Genomic DNA, 25,349 nt, shown 5'->3' on the forward strand with positions numbered 1-25,349 from the left:
TGTAAAGAAATAATATGTAATTTTTTAATTATTTTCTTAAAAATTATTATTAAAAAAAAAAAAGAAAAAAAAAAGCAAGTATATTTTAAGTTTCCATTGGAAAGAAGATTTTGTTTTAAATGTCAAAAAATTCGAAAATGTCTTTAAAAATTATATGTTTAAACTTTAAATCACGAGTTCTTAATAAATTGGAGGTTTTGAAATCGCAAATTTAAACGACCCAATAAGCAAACACCGGAGATGAATTTCTTTCAATGTAAGGGATTTTGATATTGGCTGAAATTTGGTTTCAATTTTTGTAGTTGGAACTTGATTTGTATTCTTTATTTAATTTTAAGATACTAGTCTCTAGCCGAAGTCCGCCGGTTTCCACAGTTGTCGGCCTTATCCTAATCACCAAGCACTTCTACACTTCGTCACAAACTTTGATACGCCTCTCCATCGATCTTTTATTTTTATTTTTATTTTTTTCTAATTTTCACAAGAGAGAGCATATATATATATATATATATATATATATATATATAACATTTATTTATTAAAAAGTTTTTTTTTAATTATTATTATTACTACTTTTTGACGATATGAGAAAAATACCTAATTGCCCTTATATTATTATAAAAAATAAAAAATAAATAAAAAATAAAATTTAAAAAAAACCAACAACAAATATTGGGAGTGGCCCATCTGGCCGGATTGGGGGGAAACCACCCCCAAATTGCCAAAGGGGGTACCACCCCAAACAGTCGAAATAAATTGTCGGATTGGGTTTGGCGAAGCCAAATGGGGTGACCGAAACTACCCCTCCAAACCCTTTAGAGTTAGGTAATTGTAGCTAGGGCTGGCAATTTTGACACCACTCTCAAACTCGACACAAAATTAAAGGGCTTAAGTTTGATCTAAATGAGTTTGGGTCATAATCGGGTCAACCCGTTTATTTTCGTTTCTGGCAAGTCAACCCACTTTACCCGTGGGTGACCCGCCAAACCCGTTTATTTTTTATTTAAAAAAAAAAACCCTAAACTAAAGCCTAACATATTTACCATGTAAACTTTATACTTTGAAATTTGTTATTTGCTATGATGGAGTTGAAAATTGTTAATCTTTATAAATATTTTTATTGAATGTCAATTTGTTAACAATTAAACCTATTAGAGCACTCAATGCAGCCTCACCAAAACTATTTTTTGGTTATTTTGGTGAGACAATTTAACCAAAATGGCCTAAATGTCCACATTTAGCCTCACTACTTTAACAAAAAAAGTAGTGAGGTGAACAGTACTCATCAAATTTAAAAATTACTATTCGCTTACATATTGATTAAACAACTCATTTATCTCTCTTTCTTTTTGCTTTTCGTTTTTCTTTCTTCATTTAATACTTAAAAAAATAATAAACAAATTTTTGAAAAATAATATTTAAATGAAATAGTGAAAGTGAATTGTTAAAATAGTGAGGTTGCTCGGGTGCTCTAAAAAAGTTAGTTGTCAAAATAACTAAAAGTGTACTTTTTGTTATTTTAGTGAGTAAAATTTGATGAGACGGCTAAGAATGCTCTTATGTTTTAATCATATTTTAATTTGTGAATTCTATTTAATCCCAATGGTATTATTATTACATTATTTTTCCAATTTTTCTTTCAAACGTATCGAGACGGGTCGTGCCGGATCGTGTCTAGTCGTATCACTACACCTTGTAAGTAAACTGTAGGGGTGAAAAGGCGGTTGCAGTTAATAGTTAGTGGCTAAAACCACTAACCGCAATCGCCTAAGTGGTTAGTAAATTTTATATTTTTACTAATCGCCTCCGCTAACCGCTAGACGATTAACTGCCCGGTTAGCGGTTAACCCTTTTAAAAAAAAAAATTGGGCTTAGCTAAACTCACTAATGAAAGGTCCTTGGGCAAGCGTGAACTCAAGCTAAGAAGCCAGTTAGCTTGTATATGGGCTTGCACCAAGTTATGCATTTGCTTCCAGCTAACCCATCCTATTTATAGATAATAAATGTTGAGTGGTTGCTTTAGTTGAGCAATGTGGGATAACTAGTTTCGTGGGAAAACTAAGGAGAATTCTGCTCTACATACTGCACAGACTATGGACGAGCCACTGGTTCAAACAAATTCTTCATTGTTTCCACCTAAATGAACAAGCTTTTTTTTTTTTTCTCAAACAAATCAAATGCTTTGTTTAAAACCCTCATAGTTCTCGCCTGTAGCCACCACCAAAAACACTGCACTGTAAACTTCCATACTTCCTTCTAAAGTGTTCTTGCTAAATGGAGACCCAAATGATCGTAAGTTCTTTTATTCCAAATAGAAGCATAACAATCTTCTCTTTCAAGAATCACGTATGGAATGAAGTGTAAATTATGCAAAGATTCTATGCGCTCACCCCCTCTTTGTCTCATCCAACCCTCCCTCTTGTCAATCACTCACCCTCTCCCTCAATCTCTTGGAATCCCCCCTCTCTTTCTCTCTGCCTCTCTCTCTTTCTCACTCTGTTTCTATCTCTGTAAAGGGGATTAAATGGAGAAAGAGAAGAAGATGGAAGGAGAGGAAAAGGGGAGTGAGTAGCGTTAGCAAGGGGAGGGGAAAAAAAAGGAAGAAATGAGGTGGGCATTGGACTGGCGGTTGCTTCCCTTGATTCTATGCGCTTTGGATTTCCATAGTTGAGAGTGAATTTTTTTGCACGCCGGCAAAAAATTAAAAAAAAAATTGTGGCGTGCCGCACGCCGGTTTTGATCTGCTCATCAGATTATGCAAAGGTTGCAAACCTACATGCCCACAAAAAAAAAAAAAGTGCCAAATTTGTACTTAAAAAAAAAAAAAAAATCAAAAAGTATCGTGGGCAGGGATCAAACCTTGGTCACCTATATGACAGAAGGGAATACTTACCCCTATGCTACAATAACATATTGTTATGTATGACATAATATTTATATATATAATATAAATATATATTATATTTATAAAAAACGGTTAACAGTTAGCAGCTTTCAAAAACCTAATAACCGTTAATCGCTAACCGTTAGGCAGTTTTGCATTTTTTACTAACCGTTTTTAAAAGCGGTTAGTGGTTAGTGCGGTTAGTGGTTAGCGGTTAAAGCGATTAGCGGATCTAAACTTTTACCCCTAGTAAACAGGTCGTGTCGGGTTATCCTGTTATTTTTTGTCTTGTGTCCGTGTTTTAGAGTTGAACCCATTTATCTAAAACAAGTCATGTCCAGGTTTAGGCTAATCGGGTGGTGGGTCATCCGAGGTCGTATTTGGGTTGACCCACTATTTTGATTTTTTAAATAAAAATTCTGTTTAAAAAAGTAAATTTTTTTTTTGTTTTTTAAAACAAAATTTAAAAAACAAAAATCGTTGTTCTTTAAATAAAAAATTTTGTTTAAAAAAAAATAAAAATTTTATTTTAAAAAATAAATTAAAAATCTTTTTTAAAACTTTTTTTTTTCTCAAATTTATAGGGGTATTTCTGTCTTATTGAGAAATATATAGGCACATTTTTATCTTTTACTAGCCTTGAGGTGAACATTGACTGTGTATTGATAATTTTGAGGGATATTGTCACAATTAAAAGTTTAAGGGGTATATGAACTTTTATCCTAACATTTATCATGTTATTGCATGGGAATGTAGATCTTTCTCCCGTGACAAGTAACAAATCTTGGATTTGTTTGGAAATTTTTTTTAGAGATTTTCAGTTGTGAGGTAAGATAAAGATGAAGTAGTATTGAGAGTTTTATAAGTATTTTGTTTTTATAATTAATTTTTAAATGCTTTTACCTTCTTTTATTTTTGGTAAAATAAAAAAAATGGAAAAATACATTTTACCCCTTCAAAGTTTCACTCGATTTGCAATTTGACATATAATATTTAAAAATTTACAATGTACCAAACAAAGTACCAATAATTTGCAATGTGGCCACTCTGTTAACCATTTCCTTCAAATTTAACGAAAAAATTGCTCATGTGTGTCGCACGTGCATTTTTTGGTCTACAATTTTCAAAATTGCCCCCATGTGTTTTAAATAATTCAAAAAATGCCCCAAATTCAATAAACGAAAATTAGAAAGGAAAAATAAATTTAGGGGGGGTGGGGTGGGAAAATGGGTTTGAGGGTCAACCCGAACATGACCCGTTTAAATAAACAGGTGTAAATCTAAAACACGGACACGACACGCTAAATTACCAGATAACTCGACAAAATCTGTTTAACTTACAAGTCACAACGGCCTGTTTGACCTGACATGTTTGAAGGAAAAATGATATAATAATAATATCATTGGCATTCAATAGCATTCACAAATTACAGCGTGATAAAAGCAAAATATGTTTAATTGTTTATTAGATTAGTAAATTAACAAATTTTCACAATAAAAACATTCATAATGTAATAAAAATAGAATATGTTTAATTGTCTATTAGATTAACACATGGGCATTCAATAAAAACATTCATGAAGATTAGCATTTTTTAACTCCATCATAGTAAATAACAAATTTCAAACTATAAAATTTACATGGTAAATCATTTGGGAAATGTCTCAAACAGATTTAATTGTTACTGCTATAGGTTTAGGGTTTTTTTTTTTTAATAAAAAAACGGTTGAGGCGGGTTGACAAAAAAAAAAAACATTTACTGGTTGACTCGTTTATGATTTACCTTGTTTAGGATAGACTCAAACCTTATAACTTTATGTCGTGTTCGTGTCGAGTTTACAGATCGTGTCAAAATAGCCGACCTTAATTGTTGTGGGAGGCTATTGTATAAGCTGTTAAATAAAAAATTCATAACACTCGCTCCCACATTCTTTCCTCTTGGTTAAGAGAGAGCTTAGCCCTCTCGGGGACCACCTGATTCTACCAATCCACCCTCTCTCCCGGATCTTTTTTAATCAGCCATACTTGTGATTGAACTTCTTTGCTCGACCAGCGGGATAGGAAGGGCATACAAAACGTTTTTTCGCCCTTTACACAGAATAAGGATATTCTATTCCTGCTACCAAACAACCACAATTCCTATACAAAAAATGGAATAAGAGAGTACCTGGATGGGAATAAGGTATCCGCTAAGTGGAATGTATATATAATAGGGGAGTTTTCTATATGAGAGTCTAATAACTTGACACGTGGCATTACGTTTAATTGACGTTGTTTAGTTTAAATTAAAATCTGCTAGGAGAAGTTAATATCATGACATGTGGCACTCCATTAATCTGACAAGTGATTATTTTAAATGAAACTGACATTTAATTGACAGTTGTTTAGTTTAAATTAAATTATGACAGGAGAGGCTAATATCATGACATGTGGCATTCTATTAATCTAACAAGTGATTATTTTAAAATGAAACTGTGCGTTTAAGTTTATAAATCCAAACACACGTAACACCTTTTCACATCGCTTCAAACTGCTCTATCTTTCTCACGCTCAACTGCCATCAAAAGTATAAAATATATAACTTTGTACAGTTTCTTTTAGCCATGAAACTGCTCTGTCTCTCTTCCTCTATTCTGCTGCTCTTTCCAATTGTTTCACAACCCTTTGAAATTTCACTCTATCGACATCGAGTAAATTTATTTTATCTCTTTTCAAAATTTAATTACCTTTTGAGACTGCCAATTAGATCTCCATCTTCTTCCTTGCTTTCTGTTTATTGAATTTCATTGAAATATGTTTATTCTAGATTCCTTTTAGATTGTTTTTTCAAATACGTTTATTTTAGGCCATATATGGGTGTGGTGAATTGATATTAGGGGAATTGGGAAAAATGGGCGTTATTGGCATTGAATTGGGTACTTTTGTTTGGTTTAACTCTGGTTGGTTGGTTTCTACAAATGAAAAAGTAAATAAATAAATAATTCCTGAAAACTGTACGCTAAACCACCATCAACATTTTAAAAACAGTTTCTACCCCATTCAACAACAAACACTTACAATTCTCTTATGTCTAATATCTCATTATATCCTCTAAAACATCCTTCATTCTACACCCAGTAAGTTTATTCTATTCCTTTAAAAAATTTAGTTTAAATTGTGCTTATTATGTTTACAAACTGCCATTTACTATGTTAACACTTTCATTCACTGTTATTGTTCGATTTGTTGTTATTATTTTTGATGGGTCTATTTGAAAACACGTTTTAATGGTTAGTTCAAAAAATTTCCCTGCAAACCCCATATTAAAAAATGGCTCAAGTCTCAATCCCAAAACCTTTTACAACATTTTCTTAGAATACTCATTTGGGATTTTTCTGCAGTTTTTACATGGTGTTTCTCTCAACATTATTCTCAATTGCTTTTGTTTTCCTCAAAGGGTGTCGACAAAATTATGGTCCATTGAAAAACAACAAATTAAATAGATTTCATTACCGCTTTTTTGTTGTTCAATTCAATGGGTTCAAAATTATGTCCTTTTATAATGTGGTTAAATGTAATCCAAGATAAATTGCCAATTTTCATGGATGAAATATATATATATTCTTTTTTGAAGTTCAACACTTTTTAAATTCAAGGTCTACTTTCCATTTTGTTTGATAACAATTGGGGAAAAGTTCACTTAACCTCCTCAAATTACAACTCCAATGATAATCTACCTCCAAAACTATCAATTACGACAATTTACCTCCCAAACTATCATAACAATGACAATGCACCCCAATGTTAGCAAAATGACGAAATTACCCATATATAATTTTCAATAAGATAAAAATACCCATAAAAATTTGAAAAAAAATTAAAATTTAGTATTTTTATTTTTATTTTAGTAAGAGTAATTTTGCAATTTTTTTAAAATTGGGGGTGCATTGCCATTGTTTTGGTAGTTTGGGGTAGATTGTCATTGGGGTGGTAGTTTGAGGAGGTTAACTGGACTTTATCCTAACAATTGTCTCTTCCTATTAATTAGAAAAAAAAAAAAAAAAAAATTTGTTAACCACAAATCAGTCGCTTTTCTACTGTACTTATTTTTGGCATAAGAAACAGTGTTGTAGAGGGAAATGAAATTTAATTGAAATTATTAGTATTTTTTTAAGAAGTGGGAAGTTAAAATAAAAAATGCTCAATTTTTCAAACTAAGTATAGAATGATATTTGTCTTTTGTTTATGCATGATTCAGGAATAAAGTTTTCTCCCTTTGAAGGTATGGAGAAAATCAAATCATGATCTTTTTGTTAGTGTTGTATTATAACAGTTTTTTGCACACCTTTTAATTTTGATTATTAGTTTCAATATGTGATTCTTTTTTATTTTTTAAAACATATAAATTCTTTTATATTTGGTAGAAATTGTAAATACATAATAGCAATTTGTATTCAAACGCTAAGTTAATTAGTCTAATAGGTTTTCACAATCTCTTTTTAATACATGTTTGTTATATTTTTCACATGTAATACAAGTTGAGCTTTTTTTCCTTTTATTAATTAGAAAAAAATACAACTTAAGCATTTGTGTTGTTGTAAATGTTCTCTTAACACTTTTATTTTTCTTTAAATTAAGCTTTATAGAAACGCACGTGTCAATTTTAGAAACGCACGGGTTTGAGGAGAAGGAGAGTGTTGCTGCTGTTGTTGTTGTGTAGGAGGTAAACCTGAGTATCGGTCAAAACGGTCTGGTTTTGGCTCTTATCGGTTATTAACCGATAATTTTCTGTTAAACGATTTATTAACCGATACCGAACCAATAAGAATTTTAACCGAAATTATCGGTTATAACGATACACGGTTTAACGGTTCGGTTAAACTGGTTAACCGATTTAACCGTGAGCTTTATATTAATTTATTTTGTGGGGCCAAAAAAAAGTTTTTTTGACTTTTGAGAGCCCAAATACTTTTTGTTGGGCTAAAATAACTTATTAAAATAAGTTGTTTTAGGGCTCAAATATTTTTTGTTGGGACCCAAATATTTTTTTTTAGGCTAAAAATTGAAGCTTTTTTATATTGATCTACTACAACTTTTTTTTATATTATAAAATACATTTTTCCAAAACAAATTGACTAATTAACATAATGAATGCTAATTAGACTAACAAAACTAGTTAATGAAAAATGCTTTCACGAAAGGCAAAGAAATTTCATCCAATGTCATCACAAAAAAAAAATCAAACCTACCCAACCCAAATTAAGATAAGATTACATAGGTATATATAATCCCAAAATTATGTCGTTTTGGCATCCCTATTTAACGGTTTATATCGGTTAAACGGTTAACCGATATTAAATTTATAACTGAACCGAACCGAACCGATAAGCATACCGGTATAAAAAATTTAACCAATAAGAATATCGGTATATCGGTTACGGTTAATATCGGTTCGGTCGAAACCGGTACACGGCCGGTAATCGGTAACCGGTTAATCTGTCCACCCCTAGTAGGAGGTGTTTTCTTATGAAGCTTTGGTGAGTAATAAGAGCGTACCAGGATTTGGAGACGCACTTGCATCGCGAGAGAGAGACCACCGGAAGCCATACCAGAATCTGGGCCACCAAGTCTTCAGGCAAATCCTTGGCCATCTAGAGAGCAAATGTCTGAAAGAGTTTCTTTTGGGAAAGTGAAATCCAAGATTGGGATAGGGTTTATGAAGGATTGCTGAATGAAGGTCACGTGTTGCCGTCGACTATTCAATTTTATCGTTGTTTTCCATCTTCAAGAATGCTGTAGCATGGATCGTGGGTCATCTTGTAGAAATAAATACCCACCAAGATGTGCAACCAAACAGCACTCTTCTTCCACCAAATAACCTAGCCCACGACACAAATCGCAAAATAGAGAGACTTGCAGCGCTAACGGCTTCTTCCCACGGCTGCACACCGCGGCTTCCAGCCTTCTCCACTACCGGAGAGAACTCCTTCAGACCCCGACTTCCGTTCCCGCATTCAGCCCAGCGACACTGCTCCGACGTTGCAGCCCCGCCGTGACAGCAATCACAAACACCCACGCAGAGCGGAAACCAACCCGGCCTTTGCACGACTTCTGCACAGGTAAACCATCCCCGAACGATGTCTTACTGCACCGTAGAAAAACACCCCAAAAAATAACTGCTTTGATAATAATAGAAACTATTTCGATTAAAAATCATAAAATACTGAAATTGCTTAGGGCACACATTGCTTTGCGCCAATGACCACTTCGAGGGGGTCAGGGCCTCCACAAATTGCTTATGGCAATTGATTGAATGGACTTTCTATATGGCATTTACATCTTATTTATAGGAGCAAAGCAAGCTTAACATGAAAACAAAATCAAAGGAAACGCAATAAGCAAGCATACTTAGCAATCAAGCAAAATAAAGATAAATTAGGAAAGAAATATGGGGATTATTTGAGAATCCTGTTAAATTGCATAACTTGCTCCTTACCCTTTGTTTGGTTTCCGAGAAAACTCTGGAAAAGAAGAGTAGATTAGTCCCCGAGAAACAAAATTTATCTAAAATCTTTCTTCTTCTTTTTTTTTTTTTTTAATTTTTTTATTGGTTTTTTGTTTTCCTCCTGTGGTTTCTCAGCTGTGGAAATATGCATTGGGTTTGTAGGAATCTTGAAGTCAATTTAGGATTCTAGAACAAGCAAATCGAAGGGGAAAAGAGTTAGGCTTAAGTGTGGTTCGGCATGACTGTGGACTCCAAGATGTTGGAAGATCAGGCAGTAGAACTAGAAGACAGTGCTAACAAAGTGATGAGTCGGAAAAGAAAGTTAAATAAAATGGTAGATAATGGCCACGCCGCACCAGCAAAACTCATCGACAGAATTATATTATCTTTGACCAAACCATCTTCCGTTCTAGGACTTGGCCCGAAGACTGGCTCAAAGAATGTGAGGTGGGAAAATCGTGTCCGATTATGCCATCTTTTGCGCAAACTTTTGAGACGGCACGATTGGATAGAATTAGGCGGTGTGCTGAGCATGATCTTGAAAGGGACGTGCAACGACAGATCTTCGACGAGGAACCGTTTAAAGTATTCGGTATGAATTTAAAGCTACGCTTCCGCCTTTTATGATTTTGATGTCTTGTTTAGTTGTTTATGTTTCTAACTGTTTGTTAGAACTCTAGATATTTGTTATAGTGGTTACATATCTTGAAGAGGATAAAAATTATCATGCTATAGATGATGTGTATTAATGATAATATATCATGTCGAGTGCAGGGGATTATGATGTGTGTTTACATATGTGAGAACTGTACATTCAATGTATATGACCTGATATAGGTTTTAAATTTGGTGTGATTGTCTCAGTCTTGTAAGATGAGTGACTTTTTGTCTTTTTTGATGAGGAACTTGACATATACATTGTACTTTTGGGTCATTTGGAAATCAAGTAGTATCTAATTCTATTATGTATGCTCTTTCTTTGTGTGTATATTGAACTTGGGATGTTAGGACCAATCTTTGTCAAACATTTTCCTACAACTTGTACCTTGCATATGGTTTGATATGGATTATGGGCTTTCCATGAGCAGCTACGTCCAAATTATAGAGCAAATTCTCTTGTTTGAGAGAATGAAAATTTTCCTAGAAAGAAAGATAAGGAATTTTTTTTGTAATGTTCATAAATATTAGGGAAAATTTCACATACCCTACAAACTACCATTCAATTGACAATGTTCCCTCAAAACTTTCAATTGTGATAATGTTCCCCTCCAAATTATCAAAAAATTGTCAATGTCCCTCCCAGGCCAGTAAAAAGACAAAAATGACCCTAAATGTTTGTCAAAAATACAAAAATATTCCTATAAATTCGAAAGAAAAAAAAAAATAATTTTGAAATTTTTTTCTTTTAAAAAAAAAGATTTATTTATTTATTTAATTTATTAAATTTTATTAAGGGTGTTTTCATCATTAGGGGGGATATTGACAATTTTTGGTAGTTTGGGGGGACATTGTCGCAATTGAAAGTTTAGGGGGATATTGTCAATTAGGTAGTAGTTTGAGGATATGGACTTTCCCCTAAATATTATTAACAAGTGGGGTTGGACCAAGGGGAAGGAGCATCTTATAAGGCAAAAATACATTTTTTGTAAGATCATAATCAAAACAATGAGCTCTAGCTAGAAGGGCTCCTCCTCCCCCTATAAAAACAATTTGGAGATTGTCACGCCCATAGGGTGCATGTGTGACTTACCAATAAAATATATAGATTGCAGTCGAAGATGGGAGGGATAGGGAAACTTTAGGCAAACCACTTGTGGCTAGGACAGGCTTGAAAGTCTTTGCTTGGGCTCTCTTGCAAAGGAAAGGTGGTGGGGTTCAGGTCATGAAATAGATTCTTTAGTTAAAAGAAAAATAAAGGAATAAGGTCTGATTGTGGAATATATAGTGAACAAAACAGTCTGCATAGAATCAAAGAAGAGGAGCTGCCTCGATAATCCAAAAAAATGCTCTTGATTATAGTTTAACCTATGCTCTTGATTATAGGTTTAAGAGTGCATGGATGATAAAGAACTCTTGGAAAGTTCTAAAAATTTGAAGATCAAAGTTTAGGTGTGAAAATGCTCCTAAATTGAATGAAATAAGAATGTTTGCAGAATTTGCAGACATTTACATTGCAACTAAGGATTATTAGCTTTGAAAGGATATAGTTTGTCTTTATAGGGTGTTGCACATTGACTCTACACAACCCAAAATTACCCCCTTTTTTTAAAAAAAGAATAAAACACTAGTAGCAAAGTTTTTCCATTGTCTCCACAAACTAGATGATGATAGCGTCCTTTGCTATCACTATAAATTTTCATTTACCTCTTTTAACTGTGGTTCTACTAGCAGCCAACTAAACTAAAGACTTGAATGCTTGATTATTAAGTATAAATTCCACAACAGGGTGTCTTTGTATGATAAGCATATTTGATGTTATACATATATATACACACACGTGTATCATAACATTCAATATGCAGGTTGATATGCTTTTCTTTTTTGTTGGTTCTAACGCTATTCTTTTTTAATACTCATGCGATTGTACGTCTTTATCATTGATATCTTGATTCTGAAATTAGAACACACTCATATATATTATCAATACCTTTAGGTTTCAATGGAGCTTCTTAAGCATATGAAAGGTGATCATATCACCCCCAACAGGATCAAGAACATCTATGACGTTTGGATGAGAAAGAATGGTTCAATGAAAGAATGGCCATTAGAGGTATGATTTCAATAAACGCTCAATCTTAAATATTGCAGAGTCACGGATAATTTGTCAAGTGTTTGTGCTATTGGCAAGTATGTGCAAATCAACTTGTTTTCAGGTTTTTTTTTTTTTTTTTTTCCAAATGTGTCAAATCAATTTGAGTCAGCATATGGCTTGTAATCCTTGCTGTTATCAGCATATTTGTGTTCTCATTGTAAAGGGGTATACAATGGGAAAGAGAGGTTTTAACATAAAATATCGAAAGATTTCTTCTCAAACAAACATAAACAAGAGCAACAAATGCACTCACCACAAGTTGGTATGTTACAGAGGAGTAATGCCCTCTAGATAATTAGCCTTTTCTCTTAGTGGAAAGATTGTGTTTATATTAATCATATAATCCTGCCTGACAGAGGGTTTAAAGTCTCTTGGTATGACTGGAAGGGCACTAAAAAAATTGATTGGTTTTCTCTTTGGTTGCATTCTCCCTACTCTGTGCTGATATTGGATAGGTTTGCCATTTTACCTCCTAGACCAAAGAGAAAGCTAGACTGGTTCCACCACTAAAGTTCAGGATTTGGAGAGACTCAAATAATGTGCCTGTTGTGTTCTTCAGTGATGCATCTCTATGTGATTGACCCAAGTCACCTGAAAGTCAACCTTATAACATCCAGCTTGATTAAGTCTAATGTTGGAGGGATATATCTGTATAAAAGTTGAGAAGAGAGCATGGTTTTTCATGTTTGTACCCAATGATGGGGAGATGGAATGCCTTAATTTTGATCTGTCTAATAGGAGTGTGCATCAGAGGTTGCAGAGTCAGAAATGGGCTTTCTGCTTTCCGTCTTTGCCACTGTCAGAAAGTTGGAATGACCTCCGACTCTTTTCCGATGGAGGTCATTTTCGCCCAACCTCCACCTTCAAAATGTCGGAGGTGGACTTAGTTGGAAGAGATCTAACAAAGACTAAGCTCTTTGTCTTCATCACAAACGAAGATGACTAGTCTTCGTCTTTGGAGAGAGAGAGACGGCGGATGATATGGGTAGGGTTTTGGTGAATGACAAAATGTGAGAATAAGATGATTTTATAGGTATATATCTAAACAGCATCGTTTTGGTCTTTTGCTGATGTACAAAATCACACCATTTTTAATGTTAATTTTTTTTCTTCTTTTAATTCAATATAACATGTCGGGTTGGGTCAGAATGAATCGAAAATTGTATCCATTTTCAACTTTTGACTCTGACTTTGTCAAAAATGGAAGACTGCTTCCTACATCTGGCTTCGACACAATCGGAATCTGACCTATCTGGGTTGGAACGGGGCTGGATGTCTAGTTGGCGGTTTTTTGTACACCCCTATTATTTCCAAAGCTGTTGCACATTCCCATCAGAAACACTGGATGAATTGCCAAATAGCATATTATCTTTGTATCTTGCCATGATGTTACAATGACATTTCTAATTTGTTCTTGTTAGATATAGATTGCCGCATAAGGGGGAAATATATACACCAAAGTCCATAGTATAGGTTGCAACATAGTGGGGAAGTATATAAACCGATGTTTACAGTATAGATTACAACATTGTGGGGAAGTAAAACCAGAAGTCCATATAGATTGCAACATAAGTGAAGGCCTTTTGTGGTTCACAATTTGTAATATATTGCATGACACTTATTTCGTAAGGCCGAAGTTTCTCATGTAGATTTTTTTTATTGTTGTCCAGGACAGATTTCTGGTTCACTTAGAGTTCATCCTATTCTGTCTTGCACAACAGAATGCTGAGGAAGCACATCAGGCTGCTCAATGGTATGATTCTAATTCTTTCTTGTGCCTAGTAACTGTCCTGGATGTAGAACCTGCTTATTCTGATACAAGAACAAGTCTCCAGGATAGTTGTTATGAGCTTTAAAACTTGCTACTTCTGTAATATTTTTTTTTTGCAGCTTTTAAAATGATCCCTTCCCTGAGTTCCCTCCCCACAAACACAAGTTTGATGAGTTCTGTTTGTCACTCACTCTTATTTTTTGTTTTAGTAGATCTTTCTTGGAACCTGACAGCAGGTCTTTGCTAGTATGTTGTGGTGAATACCAAATATATTTGCAAGATATTGCCCTTGCCAATAATAGAATGCAAGCCCTTGGTTATTGGGCAGTGTTCTTCCATTTGAAAACCTAACACATGCTTTGCAAGGGGGACAAAATAAAAGGAAAGCATATAAATAAATTGGTTATAACTAAAGGAGAAGAGTTCTGTAGCTGCAGGGGCAAGCATGTGTGTGGATCTTTGTTTCAATGAAATTTGGAAGCTAATCATGAATTCAAATATGTCCAATTCCAATAGGTTGAACTAGCTGTACAAATTTACTTTGTTCATAACTTGATTTGAATTTTATTTTTTCATAAGTGATAAATCAATCTCATTGAAAGTGTAAGGTGCCCCTAAGTACACATGAAGTATACAAAAAGAACCTCCTAACTAAATAGAGCAAAACGAACATGGAAGTCACTATAGCTAATCAACAGAGGAAACACAAACGTTGTCGTCCAAAGTTACAATGTTTCGTAAAACAAAGATAAAAATATCCCCTATCGTCCTCTCCCTATCCTCAAAGTTTCTATCATTCTTTTCCCTCCATAAACCCCAGAAGAGGCACATAAGCACCATTTTCTACACCGCAACACTTCTTGGCTTGCTAGAGGACCACTGACGGTCAAACAGATTAACAACACGTTTATGTTAAATCATCACTTGTTCCAAAAACTTGAACTTTTAAGATATGCCATATTAAATCACCACTTGTCCTAAAAGCTTTTAGAATATACCATGTTAAATCACCACTTAACTTTTGGGACAAGTGGTGATTTAACATGGTATCATAATTAAAGGTATTGAGTTCGAGCCTTGACTCTTTCAATTTACCCCTCATTTCAATTAAATATTCCACATGTTAGGCATCACCTATTAAAAGGGAATTTGAGCCCACACCCTAGAGTGGAGGCCCCACACCTTAGAATTCGGGCCAACCTTCCCACTTGTGAAACATTCCCCACCGGAACCAATTCAGACTTGGCCAAATTTACTTTTAAGCCCGATGTAGCTTCAAAGCACAAGAATAAACTCCGTAAATGACGCAAATGAGCAGGAGTAGCATCACAAAGATCAGAGTGTCTTTAGCAAACAGAAGATGAGACAAAGCAGCATTCCGCATTGAGAAGCCCTCCAATAGACACCACTAACCACAACAGATAACATTCTACCCAAAGCCTCCTTCACAAAACAAAAAGCAGGGGGGATAAGGGATCTCCTTGTCTCAACCAATGGGAGCTACTAAAGAAACCTGTAGGAGTATTGTTTACCAAGACCGAGAACCGTATTGAGGAAATACAATGGGCTATCCACGAGTACCATTTCTCGCCAAAGCCACATCGCCTGAGCATATACAACAGAAAGTCCTAGTTCACATGATTATACACTTTCTCCAAATTCATTTTACAAATGACACCCGGCTTGCTAGATCTAAGCTTACTATCATTGCATTTGTTGGCAATAAGGGTTGAATCAAGAATTTGCCTGCCTCTTATGAAGGCACTTTGAGACTTGGAAATGAGCTTCTCCATTACCAACCTGAGTCTGTTAGTGAAGATCTTAGCAATAATTTTGTATATACCCCCACAAGACTAATCTGGTGGAAGTTCTTGAGGTCGGTAGCACCTGGAAGCTTCAGAATGAGCGTAATAAACGAAGCATTGAGGCTCTTCTCAAACTTACCTCTAGCATGGAAGTCACTAAAAACCTTCATGATATCAGCACTTAGTACATCCTAGCAAGCTTGAAAGAACGCCATAGAAAAACCGTCATGGCCTGGCCTCTTGCCACCAACCATATTTTGTCACAACCTTCCTCACCTCCTCCCCAAAATCTCTCCAACCAACAAGCCTCAGACTCCATAATGGAACCAAAGGAAAGACCATTCACTGATAGCCTCCAACTACACTACTCAGTATATAACTTTTGATAGAACTAGCCAATGTGTTCGTTGACTTTGCCAGATTGGTAGAGAGTCTACCACCAATCAATAGGGAGTGTAAATAGTTATTCCTTCTATTTGAGTTAGCAATAGTGTGAAAAAATTTAATCCACTTATCCCCCTCCTTTAACGACAACACCCTAGATTTTTGTCTCCAACTCACCTCCTCCATAAGAGTAGAACTTCCAAGCTCGCCTTCCTAATTTTGTTCTCTGCGCCTAAGGCCCTACCTTCTTCAATAACATCAAAAACCCATAAATCTTCTTGAAGATTCCTCTTCTTCCTTTCTATATTGCCAAACACCTCCTCATTCCATTTTTTCAAATCAAATTTCAAAGCCTTGAGCTTGCGAGCTAAGACAAAACTAGGCGTACCTTGGAAAATATAAGAACCCCACCACTGTTTCACCAACCTCACAAAACCTTCCACCTTTAGCCACATGTTTTCAAATTTGAAGGACCTACTCCCCCTTCAAACAACGCCCCAATCAAGAAGGATAGGAAAATGGGGGAGCCTCTTCTGGGAAACACCTGGAAACAAGACTTCCCATTCCTAAGAGACAAGGAATCTATCAATCCTGGACCACAAAGGTGGATCATGTGAAATTAACCAAGTGAAGTCACCACCAACAAGAGGAAGGTCGACCATGCCCTTATCAGAAATAAAGTCAGAGAACTCCATCATGGCAGAACATAACTGAGCCGCACCTGACCTTTCACTGGGGAAGCGAGTGACATTAAAATCACCCTCAATGCACCAAGGCAGATTCCACCAACTGAGCAAGCTAACCAATTCATCCCATAAAAGGCTTCTATTCCTAACAGAATTAGGACCATAAACACCTGCAAAGGTCAAGTGGTATGATCAGCAACATTTCTGAAGGAAACAACTAGGGAATAGAACCCCACACACTCAGCTACCTTCTCTGCCACCATTTAGCCCACATGATCAGGATACCCCCTTAGGCCCCATTGGAATCCAAGCAGCACCAGTCTACATGATTACAACCCCATAAACTGCGCACAATTCTGTGCGGCATAGCATCAAGCTTTAGTTTCTTGAAAGCAAACAATGTCCACCTTCCAATCTCTGAGCAAATTCCTAACCCTCAAACATTTCTTCCCCTCATTCAACCCTCTCACGTTCCAAGTAAGAAACGGGTGAAAGAAAAAACCATATATGATTGACTATATTTCTATGAACATTTTTTGATTTTTGAACATGTTGAGTTTTCAATATTCTCCAGAATTGCGTGGCGTGAGAAATATCTTTTAATGACTAGCATACCCTTGACATAATGAAAAAAAGTGACATAATTGGTGTCTTTGGAAACAGTCCATGGTGGAGTTAATAGATTTTAATGCTTGGGGTTGTATCGCTAATAGATTTTACATGGACTGTGAAAGGAAGAGGCTTGGGGTTGCATCGCTAATAGATTTTACATGGATGCAGAACAATAGCATGATTGGAGGTGACATGTATGAATGGATTCATGAGAAATTAGCTATGCCAGATTTTATTTATTATCTTTTTTCTTTCAGCCTCGAGCAAGAAGGTGAACTTGGTATTCACCCTATGTCGAATCTGGTCATGGGCTTGATATACTATGAGCTTTGGTATTCGACTATCCCAAAAGAGATGCAGTGGAAAGATTCAAACCAGTTTTACTCCCCCCAGCACTCAGATATGGGAACAAGATTCAGCTACCCAGACAGAAATTCTGAGTGGTACAATGCAAATGATACTTGCGAGGCTGGTGTTCCCTTTCAATGCGATTCATACTCCTCTGTCAATGATAACCAATTATCTTCAGATGCTGATATTGATCAACAGCGAGACACTTCCATGGAAAGAGAAAATCCTATGCAGGACTTCCAGCCACAAGATTTTATCATGGACTGTAATGAAAAATTCATAAATGAAACTTCGTCCTCAAATCACGATGATCATATACAGTATGCTTCCAATTTATTTGCTCTTCGTGAGTCCTAAATCCTCTACATTTTTTTTTAAATGTTTGTTTTTACTTCTGAATTACTTCGTTAGAAATTTTTCCCCAATCCTTCTTTCTTTCTTTAACTACTTTAATTTCCTCATGTGTGCACATTCTTTGGTGTATCTGGAAAGCGGACAATAGTCCAGAATGTAGTACGAATTCTTGTAATAAACTTCCAATTGGTGCTTACTTTATTTAAGTATTTGATTTGTTCATTGAAGTGCATACTTTCTATAAAATGCTTTGCTTAATTACCACTACTGGGGAAACTGGAAACCAGTTAGTAATGGAGTGGTGTCGAAAATGTTAAGGATGAGTCTTTTTTGGGTCAAAGGAGTTGCTTATCTGGTTGTATTTCCTTTGCTTTTCTCTGTTACAGTGAAAGGAAGAATTTTTCCCTAATTGGGTTGCAGAACTGAGGTATCTGCTATAAGTTTTCACAACTTTATTACAGGAAGTTACAAGAGAAACACCTAACCAAAAAAAGAAAAACGATCAAGAAAATCATGAAATCTAGAAAAATCAAAACAATCATGTCGTGAGAACGCGTTCAGACAAGGAAGCATTTGTTTTTTTCTTCTTCTCAATTTTGTTGAGTTGTTTATGATGGATGATTTGGGATTTTTCTATGTTGAAGCAAAAGCCTTCGAGTTTCAATCTGAAGAGGGGATTGGAGGCATTTGTTTTGCCGAGAGGAGCAGTGGAACTTACTAAGTGGTGATATTGGACAAGCCAAGTGTGATGTGGTTGACGTCGACTTGGAGGAATTGGTTAGGGGTATGGAGTTGAGAGAGTTTTACAGGTTGTTTAGGTCTGGGAGTATTTTAGATGTTGCACAAAGGAATGCAAATAGCCATGGAAGGTTTTTGGAGTTATTGGAGTGTGGGGTAGGCAGGCGGAAAAGCTTCATTGACGTTCCGTTTGGGTATAGAAGGAAGAGGATGGGAGTGTTTTGCAGCACAGATGAGGAAGGTGGTCAAATTTCTCAAGCCTCGTGGTAGGTATTGCTGGGATAATTGGGTTGCAGAAATGAGGTATCTGCTATAAGTTTTCACAACTTTATTACATGAAGTTACAAGAGAAACACCTAACTAGAAAAAGAAAAAAAGATCAAGAAAATCATGAAAGCTGTCTCCAAGAGGTAGCTCAATCGACTTGGACCACGCCTAATGAAGCGGAGGTCACTAGTTCGAATCTCCCTCTCCCCTCTTGTGAGGACATGTCAAAAAAAAAAAAAAAAAAAATCATGAAAGCTAGAAATATGAAAACAATCATGGCGTGAGGACATGTTCAGACAAGGAGGCATTTTTTTTCTTCTCAATTTTGCTGAGTTGTTTACGATGGACTATTTGGGCTTTTTCTACGTTGAGGCAAAAGTCTTCGATATTCGATCTGAAGAGGGGATTGGAGGCATTTGTTTTGCCAAGCGGAGCAGAGGAACTTACTGAGTGGTGATATTGGGCAAGCCAAGTGTGATGTGGTTGAGGCAATGAGAGTAATGTTTATGCTGAATGCTGATTATTATTGTTAACTGTACTCAAGCGGTTGCTTTGATTGACAATTTTAAACAAGAAATAACCATTCTCTTTTTATTTAAATAATGTTTGGCATTTTTAGGCTTTTGATAAACCTTGTCACTTGTTATTGGACTAAAAGTGAATAATGATTACTGAACTTCTTTTCTCTTGCTGAAGGGGGCTTGGATACGTGGTTGTTGCCCTTGCAATTGCCGGATCCTACAGAAAATTGTGAAGATTTCTTAGATTTGCACAGGAAAATGCTTAATGACTATCATAGGAATGCAGTAAAATATTTTCAACTTGCTCTTCACGCAACACCCCCTTTATTGGTGGCCTTACTTCCTTTGATACAGGTATGTAAATACTTTTTTCTATAGGTGAAAGATATTTTACCATAATTTGAACTTCTAAATCCATGATCGTATATATAGGATAACTGCAGCATCCATTTCTAACATATATCAATAAGTTATTGCAGCTTTCATTTCAGCTATTGTTGTCTGTGAATTATTAGACTCAAACATGAGGTTTTGGTAAAAGATAATCCTTCGAAATGGTCAAGTGGTCATTAATTTATCTTGAGGCCAAAAATGTATTAGAGTGACTTTAATGTTTCACTGCTTTATAAATGATGGCCTATGTTGTAGGAAGTCTTGATCGACAGATATAGCATTTAGTTCATTATATTATGTATTTAGGTCTTTAAGAGTCCTTTTGTATATTTTTGTGTGCTAGAGCAACTCCTGTTCTTTTCGTAATAATCTCCTTCTAATTTTAGAGACAACAGCATTGTGCACAGAAATTTAAAGGAAAGAAGGGGAAGAAGAAAGAGCACCTGGAGAGAGGGGAGGGGGGTACTAGGAAACATTTTTGTAAATTTACTCACTAATAAAACTAGGACATTAAGAACGCTCATTGCTTAAAGTACAAAAAATTTTAGTTAAAACTCAAGATAACGTTCCTAAGACTCTTCAAATCTCCTAGAAATCCTATAACATGTTTAAGTAAGGAAGCACCTCTAAGACGACCAAAAATAAATTTCTGTCCCAGAGTTGAAAAAGAAAATTACAATTTTTACTTGTGAATTGAGAAGTGCCATTAAAATCTCTTTTAACTAGACTTCTTCATTACTTATCAAAAAAAAAAAAAAAAAAACCTATAGACTTCTTAGTGAGTGACTATATGAAGCACCTAGGACTTGTCTCAATCTGATGTCACACGTGGGCCCCACATAATAAAATTCAAAATTGAAAATGGTGGAAAATAGCACAACAGCCAAAACACCACTTTTCCGTGGCTGCATGATGACTTTATACGATAATTTTTAACATCCAGATTAGAACCCAAAACAAATCAAATATATCAAACATTTTGCATATATATAAGCATTTGACGCTGATTCACGGGACATAGCATGGGCTTGTGGATAGGTTACTGTAGAGACCTTGAAATGGATCTTTGTGTGTCAAAGATGTTGAATGATTGCCAAGACCAGCAGCTTGAACTTTGACCTAAGATAAACAAAAGAAAAATATAAAAATAAATAAATCCTTCCCAGGGATAACTGGTACTGCCTTGCAAAACATAATTTCTGTTATATGTTCTCCTTTTCTTAGACTTAGTATAATTTTGCAATTGCTGCCACTTTTGCTTCATTGACATTAGTGTATCTGTATGCGTAAATATGGTTATTGATCTTTGTTCTGAAATTCATGGTACTGTGTTCTAAGTATTTTTGTTCCTTTTGTCAGTTATTGTTGATTGGTGGTCAAGTTGACAAGGCCTTACATGAGCTAGAAAAGATCTGTTGTAATTCAAGCTCAGCACTTTCTACTAGGTACTAATAATACCTTTGCTTTCTTTATTACTGTCACTGATTGCTAAGAAGTGAAAGGAGTCTGAAAGATCAAAAGATTATGTATGGGAAAGAAACGTGAAACTGATTGGTTAGGGAAGAAGCTTTGAGTTCAACTGATTGGTTATCAAAAGTAGATCCAAGAAATTATATTTATGTTTCTTTTGCCTCTTAAATTGATTGACATTTTGAGCATAATAATTAATGGTATTTCTGAATACAATTTTCCCGAAAAATCTGATAATATAGCAAATTCCATATTTCAATCAGGAAGATCTTGCCTCATTATTTTGTAATTCATGACTAGCAGTGTAACGAGCTGAGCGGACCTAGGTATTGGCTGCTTGAGCTCAGCTTGACAGGAATATTTAGCTCAAGCTTGACTCAAGCTTTATTTACCAAGCTCAAGGTTGGCGCAATTTGGATCAGGTTGGCTCGATTAATAGGACAAGCCTTAGCTTGAGCTTGAGCTTGAGAGTTCTTTTTTTCCTATAAGAACGTTTTTCTCTTTCCTTTTTCTTTTTTAGCTATTCTGCTAAGGGAAATAATTTCTAATTTCTAGAGAGTTATTTCGAATTGTATGTATTATGAGTCAATTTATCCAATATGCATATAAGCACATGAGCCAAGCCCAAGTAAGGTCAGTCTCGAGATCATTTACTAAATGGGCTTACTTTTGGGGTTGAGGTCAGGTCATATACTAAACTAGCTGATTCAAGTGGCTTGGCTCGGTTAAACCCGCATTTTTTGCCGCTGGTGAGGCTGTAGTTTGTGACACAATTCATCATAGGGTTGGATTTTAGTCTAAGCTTCTTTGATTGGCACTGTGATAGATTGTTGCTTTTTGCCTGAGATTTGATGGTTCTGCATAGTAAGATAATCTGTTTGATATTCTTAATCCACATTTGGAAATGATTCTCTTTAATGTAGTATATCTCTCAGCTACAAGTTTACTTAAGTCTTCTTTCTATGGTTTTGTTTTTAGTCATATGTTTGTTCGCTTATGTTAGTTGATGCCCTGAGGTATTGATACCTTTAAAAATCAGTAAATGCACACATCTTTTGCAGATTAAGGGCTACTATTTTTGAGCGCTTTGATCATAACAACTCTGTCATGCTTTCTGCCTGCTTCGAGGATAGCTTGAAGAAGGATCCAACATGTTGCCATTCACTGGGGAAGCTTGTCAGGTTGCATCAAAGTGGTATTTCTTCATTCTAATCTTGATCTTGCATACCCTCCGGATGAGACACGGTGTCCTTGTTTAATTCCATTTTCTTTTTGAACAAACAGTCAAATTTCATCACTAGTTTTCAAACAATTTTTTTTAGCAAGTAATAAGTTTAAATTATTTAATCAAAAGAGTGAAAGAGTAGAGTCAAGTACAGGGAGGTATTCAAGTGAGAAATGAAAAAACAAAGGGAAGAAGAATTATGATCTTAAATTAAAAAAGTCTAGAATTTCCACAAACAAGAGCGGTTGTAAGCTACTGTAGTAGACATCAACCACTCAAACAGTAACAACAGAAACACCATACTATGATTACTGATAACAAAATGCTTTTAAATGTCCTTGCAAATACACCATACGGGACATTAGGACCTCAATTTTGGTATGAAGGCCTTTCCAAATTGCCAACAACTCCACAATCAACTTAGGCATCACACACTAAATCGAGAACAAGACAAGAAGTAGCTGCAGCTCCCATGCCACTGGACAATAAAGCAAAAAGGTGGTCGACCAACTCCCCACTTACCTTTTATGCATACAAATGCAAACTACTAATATCTTCCATTTAATTAGTAATGGGAGTAAATTGATACCCTTAACTATTATAGTACTAACAAGTATACAAATAACAATGGCTTATTGAAATTTATAGTTGCGTTCTCCTGTTATTTTGCAGGCGAGTACGGTCTTGAATCCCTTTTGGAAATGATAGCGTTGCATTTAGATGCTACCTATGCAGAACATAATACATGGAGACAGTTTGCTTTATGTTTCCTTAAACTTTCTCAATATGAAGAAGATCGAATGTCTGTGTGTCCTAATGAAAATGAAGATGGGCAGGAGCCACCAGACACTATTCATTTTACTAAGACCCCCAAAATATTTACAGAGGGAAAATCAGGAAAGAGTTGGAGGCTTCGCTGCAGATGGTGGTTGACACGTCACTTCAGCAGTAATGCGCTTGTATCAGAGATTGCAGCAGGTATGTTTCATTATTCATATCAAGAAAATCTTCTCACTTTGTGCTATTGGATCATGGGGTGCAGCTGGTTTTGATCTTGTCTGGGATGAGAAAGTTATTGAACCATGGTGAAATTTTATTGATGCTGTGATTGATGTGCACCTGATTGCACTTTGTTGAGTATCTGGTCTCGAATTGGAGCAGAGAACTAGCAAGATCTGAACTGGATCCGTCAACTCGCCTGGTTTAATTGGATTAGGATTATCCTTGACTCACTTAGTAAATTGATTTCATTTTTGATTAGTCAAAGCTCCCCTTAGTGCATGCCACTTAGAGTCCGTTTAGACTTGCGGTTTCAAAACGTGCGATTTGAAATCGCTATTTTTGAAAAAGCTATTAAATTGTGCATTTTTAAGAACACACCTCATTGCCTGCAATTTAAAAACATAGATATTTCTACCTTTTCAAACCGCATTTAAAAATAAAAAATAAAACACATTCCAAAACGATATACTTTCCATGATTTTGTTTAAAATCGCAATACTAAACGGACTCTTAATTAACCTTGATGCATATTGTGAGAAGCATTGGACCCTCCACATTGACCTCCTATACACTTGATAGTTTTCTCATCTGTGTGTTGAGAATGTATCTAAATGAGGGCCTTCTAATGTGAATGCATCTAGAATAGATCCATGTCCAAACATGGCCGTGGATGTTTTTGATTGTCTTATTTTAGTGAAATCAACTAAAATTTTCTCTTTTTTTTTGGTTTTATTTGCAACAGGTGATTTGCAGCTCCTAACTTATAAAGCAGCTTGTGCATCGCATATGTATGGAAGAGAGTTCAATTATGTTGTTGAGGCATATAATTGTTTAGAAAAGGAAAATGATAGGGACTTGTTCTTGTTCTTGCAAACGCACAGGCAGGACTCAATAGGAATCTATTCAAACTTCTTATAAATAAAATAAATATTGATCATCATCATTATTTTTTATGTTTATATCCTTTGTGCTGGCAAAAGTTTTAATTTCTTCTGGTTGATGAATGATCACAATCATTAGGTTTTGGGTTATCTAATGCCAAGAGTTTCAGTCTGCCATCGATAAAAAAATTTTCAACCCAGTCTATTAGATTGACATCTACCCTTAGAACGTGTGATTGTTACATGTATTAACAAAACATCTGTGAGAATCACATGCACTAATGACAAATGCCAATTTAATAGACTTAATTAGAGAAAAGTTTTTCAACCCAATTTAAAAGAAAACTATCTTAAAATTATTGTATCAATTATTCTTTTTGGTAAGTTGAGCACAAGAGATGTGGATTAATGTACATATGTTAGAAACAAAACGAAATCGTTTTGTCAACTGAATGCCATGAAAGAGTTCATGCATACCTCTGTCTCTGGGGAAGGAACCAAGCCACAAATTATTATTTATTATCATCAACTTGTAGTTGGTATATACTAAAAGTTGACTTTAGTATTATACTAGATTATCGTTGACTTTAGTACAATCTATAATAAGTATTTTATTAAATTGATTTCTAGTTAAACTCAAGTAGCTTTAAAGTTTGTTTGAGATTGTGTTAAAAGATTTAAAAAGCAGTGTCGAGCAAAAAATTGTTTGT

The 25,349-nt window shown here is 35.2% G+C and overlaps 1 protein-coding gene across 3 annotated transcripts; it reads left to right on the top strand.

Moving 5' to 3' along the window:
- Positions 1-7,537: 7,537 nt before the first annotated feature.
- Positions 7,538-24,692, top strand: LOC132175473 (uncharacterized). 3 transcript variants are annotated; one of them, XM_059587429.1, is made up of 11 exons: positions 7,538-7,585; positions 8,379-8,981; positions 9,503-9,959; positions 12,021-12,137; positions 13,850-13,932; positions 17,695-18,134; positions 19,844-20,022; positions 21,421-21,506; positions 22,593-22,726; positions 23,429-23,734; positions 24,501-24,692. In XM_059587429.1, the coding sequence occupies exons 3-11, from the start codon at positions 9,606-9,608 to the stop codon at positions 24,674-24,676; spliced, it is 1,875 nt and encodes a 624-aa protein (XP_059443412.1). In that variant the 5' UTR covers positions 7,538-7,585; positions 8,379-8,981; positions 9,503-9,605; the 3' UTR covers positions 24,677-24,692. The 3 variants fall into 3 exon arrangements, with proteins under 3 accessions (XP_059443412.1, XP_059443413.1, XP_059443414.1); XM_059587430.1 differs by having other exon boundaries at positions 9,530-9,959; XM_059587431.1 differs by lacking the exon at positions 24,501-24,692 and having other exon boundaries at positions 22,593-22,712; positions 23,429-23,621.
- Positions 24,693-25,349: the final 657 nt, after the last annotated feature.

This window comes from Corylus avellana, chromosome ca3 (genome assembly GCF_901000735.1).
Source record: "Corylus avellana chromosome ca3, CavTom2PMs-1.0".
Taxonomy (NCBI): Eukaryota; Viridiplantae; Streptophyta; class Magnoliopsida; order Fagales; family Betulaceae; genus Corylus; species Corylus avellana.

Coding starts and splice junctions, on each gene's coding strand:
- LOC132175473 (XM_059587429.1), top strand. CDS start 9,606: ATGACTGTGGACTCCAAGATGTTGGAAGATCAGGCAGTAGAACTAGAA. Junction 12,138..13,849: donor TGAAAGAATGGCCATTAGAG/GTATGATTTCAA, acceptor ATTGTTGTCCAG/GACAGATTTCTGGTTCACTT. Junction 22,727..23,428: donor TGTCAGGTTGCATCAAAGTG/GTATTTCTTCAT, acceptor GTTATTTTGCAG/GCGAGTACGGTCTTGAATCC.